The 4,932-nt window shown below is 36.3% G+C and overlaps 1 protein-coding gene across 1 annotated transcript in view; it reads left to right on the top strand.

Annotated features, from left to right (window-relative positions):
• LOC106872129 (dynein axonemal heavy chain 5) overlaps positions 1-4,883 on the top strand; it is a 183,710-nt gene extending 178,827 nt beyond the window's left edge. Inside the window, exons 93-94 of the mRNA XM_052965662.1 lie at positions 2,119-2,280; positions 4,276-4,883. Of these exons, the coding sequence (XP_052821622.1) occupies positions 2,119-2,280; positions 4,276-4,572 (459 nt within the window). The 3' untranslated portion in view covers positions 4,573-4,883. The remainder of the gene's footprint in view (positions 1-2,118; positions 2,281-4,275) is intronic.
• Positions 4,884-4,932: the final 49 nt, after the last annotated feature.

The raw sequence follows: 4,932 nt of genomic DNA, 5'->3' as shown, positions 1-4,932 counted from the left end.
CCATGTCAACGAAAGCCAGGTACAGAGGTTTATCCTTGGCTAGGTATTTCTCCTGCAGCTGTCTTACTAGAAATAAGGCATCAGTAGTGCTTTTACCTGGCACGAACCCAAACTGCATCTCATCTAAATTGATTCGCTCCCTAATTAGTTGGGCTATGACCCTCTCTGTAACTTTCATAACCTGATCTAACAGCTTGATGCCTCTGTAATTATTTTTATCTAAAGCGTCACCTTTACCTTTGTAGCAGTTGACTATGATGCTGCTACACCAGTCATTGGGTATGACTCCTTCGTGTATCACCTGGTTCGTAATACGGGTGACTAGGCTATAGCCAACACTGCCAGATATTTTGAGCATCTCTGCAGTGATTCAGGACTGAGCCTTTAAAGGATTTAATGTTTAACCCTGAAAACAGCAGGAAAAGGTTACATGAATGTGTGTGCCAAATGGACAAACAAACAAAAGATATCACTTTTCTAAAGGATAATTTTTATATTTATTTTCACTTGAAATAAGTACAATAGCTATAATAATTATCAGTCTCTTGCACAATGAAATTTACAATCTCATTAGCAAAAAGGGCCATAAAATATTCACTTTCTTTTGATGATGTCTACTGTTTAAAGGTTAAGATCTTTACAACTAGTCAAGCTGAAAGGGGCTTTTTTTTTATAATGGCTTAGCAAGGGGAGAAGAGTATCTCCCACAGCTTCCATGTTTGGTGATAGGAACAGTGTAAATTACCCTCACTCAAAGGATATGGACCGAATGCTTGTTGCAACAGAGTGGACTTTGCTTCGGGTGCCCAAGTATCAGTGGGTGGCATTAAACTAATGTCAGAAATTACAATTGTGCTTGTCTAGTCATATATGTAGTTGTTCTTCCACACAATGTGGTACTGCAGTATGCCTTTAGCTATGATAGCCAAAACAAAACATTGGCCCTATAGCTGTGAAGTTGAGTAGCTAGGTTACTGACCATGCAAGCCTGAGTTCATATCTTACTACAGACATGCTGCTGTATCTCTATGTAAAATACATGTCTGTAAGACCAAAGTAAAGTGTATTACAGCTGTATTGGTCCTGCATCGTCTTCACACTTGGCTAGTTAATAGTATGCAAACTGCATTATTCAGCCAACAATGCACAAATGTTCATATTTGCTCACCCATACCATACACATTGTTCCATTTAGTCACAGAAGTATGAACTGTGCCTTTGACTTATTCAAGTCCTTGAATTTCTTTAGGTCGAGTGCTTGTAGTGGTTCACTGTACTTCCACATAGAATCTATTTTACAGCTTAATGGATCCAATCAGTGAAACCATAACCTCTTCAATATGGCGCACATTACCAAGTCATGCTTGCTTATGAATGACGTGTGTGTGTGTGTATTGGAAGATGGACGTTAAACGATGATGATATATGACAAAAGAACATTGCCACCTAAAAGATAAATAGTTTTTTACAATGATACAAGACCGAAAATGTCTTCTGGAGGAATATAGTTGATTGAACTGATGCTGTGACATAACTAGTTTTAATTTTATTAACTCTGAAATGAAAGTAAAACTGACTTAAGTAAGAACTCAAAATTTAAAAAGGTATAACTTAATATTACCAAGTAACTGATACCCAACCATTTCTGTTGTTCTCTTCATCATCATTTAGCATCTGTTTTCTATACTGATATGGGTTAGACAGTTTGATTGGAACTTATAAACCAGAGAGCTGCACCAGGCTTCTGTCTGTTGTGGCTTGGCTTCTACAACTGGATGCCCTTCGTAACACCAACCACTCCACAGAGTGTACTGTGTGCCTTTTATATGTCACCAGCACAGATGCCCTTAACATGTCACCAGCACAGGTGCCTTTTATATGCCACCAGGACAAAACTAATAAAACAGAAATGAATAAAACTTTGTGTATATTTTAAAAGGTAAACATGACTTTGCTATGAATCAACTAATTAAACAAAAATGTATCCAAAGAATTTACTGCAAATAATCATTGGTTAATCAATGTTTGATTTATAGATGATAGCAATAGAAATTATTTGCAAAGATTGTCACTATCATTTGGTTATGTTAGAATTTTTTTCTTAATATTCTTTTGCAGGGCCGAGAGAAAATGCCTTCCTATTGGCTAGGTGCTTTCTTCAGACCAAAAATGTTTTTATCCATCTTCAGGAGAGAGTTTATCTGCAAAATGTCAATTGAAAATAAGGATTATGAAACAATAACAGTTCATACAGTGATCACAGGAAGAGATAAAGATCATGTATTTATTGATTTTTTTTTTTACTTTCTTTCTCTTTTATAGTTAGGCCTTAAAGGGATTATGTCCATAGCCTTCATAGACCCTCTGAGATTGTTGATGTTCTGTTGGATATAAGTTATGGTTGCAAGAAAAACACAAGCAAAGAAAGAGAATTTCTTGAGGATTGACATTCTGGAAATGAGCTGGAAAAATAGTTAATGATAGGTTTGGTGGCGGTTATGGTAGAGTACAGTACAAGAGGAAGAGAAACGAATGAGCAAGGTATCCAAGAGATCTCACTACCACAAGAAATGTAGCCACTGTGGTTTTTATAGAAGGGTGTATCATCATCATCATCATCAACAACCCCTGGACATTACTGCCTCAGGTTCTAGGACTTGTAGGGTTGGCTACTCGGTTTCCATGACATATTAGTGACCAAGATCACAACATTCCTTCTGAACAGGATGCCAGTCTGTCACAGGGTTACTCATTTACTGCTGAGTGAACTGGAGCAATGTGAAATGAAGTGTTTCATTCAAGAACTCAACACACTGCCCTGGATTCAATACCACAATCTTCAATCTTGAGTCAATAGCAAAGAGACATGAATGCAGAAGAACTAACATTCTACTGTTCTAATATATTATCAAAATGAAAATCCAAGTAACTATATTTCCATATTAACACAATAGTACATTGGCACAGGAACACATACAAAGGTGGGGGGAGTAGCAATGATTAAATTGTCCCCAGTAAATATTTTACCATTTCTAGAGGAAGAAAAGTAAAATTGAACTCTAAAATTGTAGCTGTAGCATTTCAACTCAGAATTTTGATGGATAAATTTGCTTGACTGTCTATATAAAGTTGATGTTAAATGAAAACTAATTAAACACAACTGTATTTCTGTTACTTAGGTTATCAAGTTATTGTTAGGGATAGCTGTAGCAATAGTATAGCAGCTGAAACAGAGAGGAAATTAAAGAATACCAGGGAGTTGTTAGTTTTGTTATCAATAAAGGATTTCTCTCTTTTTCTATGAGATGCAAAACTGCTTGAAGAAAGAATATTTTCAGATATAGTGTGCCCTGGACTATATAAATATTCTTTTCTTTTATTTATTTCAGTCATTTGACTGTGGCCATGCTGGAGCACTGCTTTGAAATCGACCCACAAGACTTATTTTTTTTAAGCCTAGTACTTATCCTATCAGTCTCTACTGAAGAACTAAAGTTACAGGGACATAAACACACCAACACTGGCTGTCAAAGTGATTTTGGGAGGGACACAAACACCAAGACACACACAAACATATATATACATATATCCGATGGGCTTCTTTCAGTTTCCATCTACCAAATCCACTCACAAGGCTTTGGTTGGCCCAAAGCTATAGAAGACACTTGCCCAAGGTGCCACACAGTGGGATTGAACCTGGAACCATGTGGTTGGAAAGCAAGCTTCTTACCACACAGTCACACCTGTGCCTTTCAGACAGGTGTGTCTACATAAATATGATGCCCAATTTGAAACACCTGAGATATTTATAATTTAGAGTCATTTCTTGGAGACATTTTATTATTATACTCTCTAGGCCATACTTTGTTGTTATGTCAAAGTTCCCAACTGGTCAAGACTACAGCATGCTTTCAATCACTTTTTGAAATTGTTCACTTTGGTTCTGCAGATGGCCTTAGGAAAGGTATGAACATCACAGTAGTAACATGTGAGATAAAAAATAAAAAAAAGTGATGTGTGCTGTGGTATAGAAAGGCCAAGGGAGGTGTTATTTCAAATTGTTGAAGCTCATGGATGAGATGATGCAGGATTAAGACAAAAGTTTTTTTCTGTATTACAACCATCCAATTCATACGAATTTGAAATAATGGATGTTAGAATGATGATAGTCATAGATCTGATGATTTGGTGAGCGTGTTTCATTACCCATCATTTCTTTGTTTTTGTTTTGTGTGTGTATTCCGTTAATCACATGATCTTGTTTTATATTTAAAGATACGAGAGCCACCAGCTGAAGGAGTTTTCATTTATGGAATCTACGCATGGGATTTCTTTTGGGACAGAACTTCTGGACAGGTGTTAGATACAGTTACAAAAGGATCACCAACTCAATTACCAATAGTTCATGTATATTACAGTCTGAATGTGAAGGAGAACATCTACCCATGTCCTGTCTATGGATCGCGCTCCAATGACAATAAATCAGTACTAGAGGTTGACATTTATAAAGAAAACACATCACCAATTCATTGGTCCCTCCAAGGTATTATGGCAACTCTACAACCTTTCTAAATTATAGATAACGTAATTATAGATGTCATCTGTAAAAAAATATATGTATTTCTAGGCTGGTGCATTAAGATGTTATACCCTACTGCACTTCACAATATATCTATAGACAGGTGTATATCAGTGCTGCTATGTTGATATTTCATGAGCAACTGTGTAACCTCTTTAACTATCCAGAGATAAGCCCTTAGTAATAATGAGTTTGTAAGTAAACTTGATGTACTGTGTATGGCATTGAAACAAAACACTATAGATGTTCTAGTAATTGAACTCGCTATCAAGAATGTTTTATATATGCAAACTGACCTATCAGTTTACTTCATCATCATCATCATCATCATCGTTTAACGTCCGCTTTCCATG

The sequence above is a fragment of the Octopus bimaculoides genome, chromosome 2, assembly GCF_001194135.2.
Source record: "Octopus bimaculoides isolate UCB-OBI-ISO-001 chromosome 2, ASM119413v2, whole genome shotgun sequence".
NCBI classification, from domain to species: Eukaryota; Metazoa; Mollusca; class Cephalopoda; order Octopoda; family Octopodidae; genus Octopus; species Octopus bimaculoides.
Note: the sequence above shows the minus strand (reverse complement) of the source record. Positions and strands in the feature narration are given on the sequence as shown.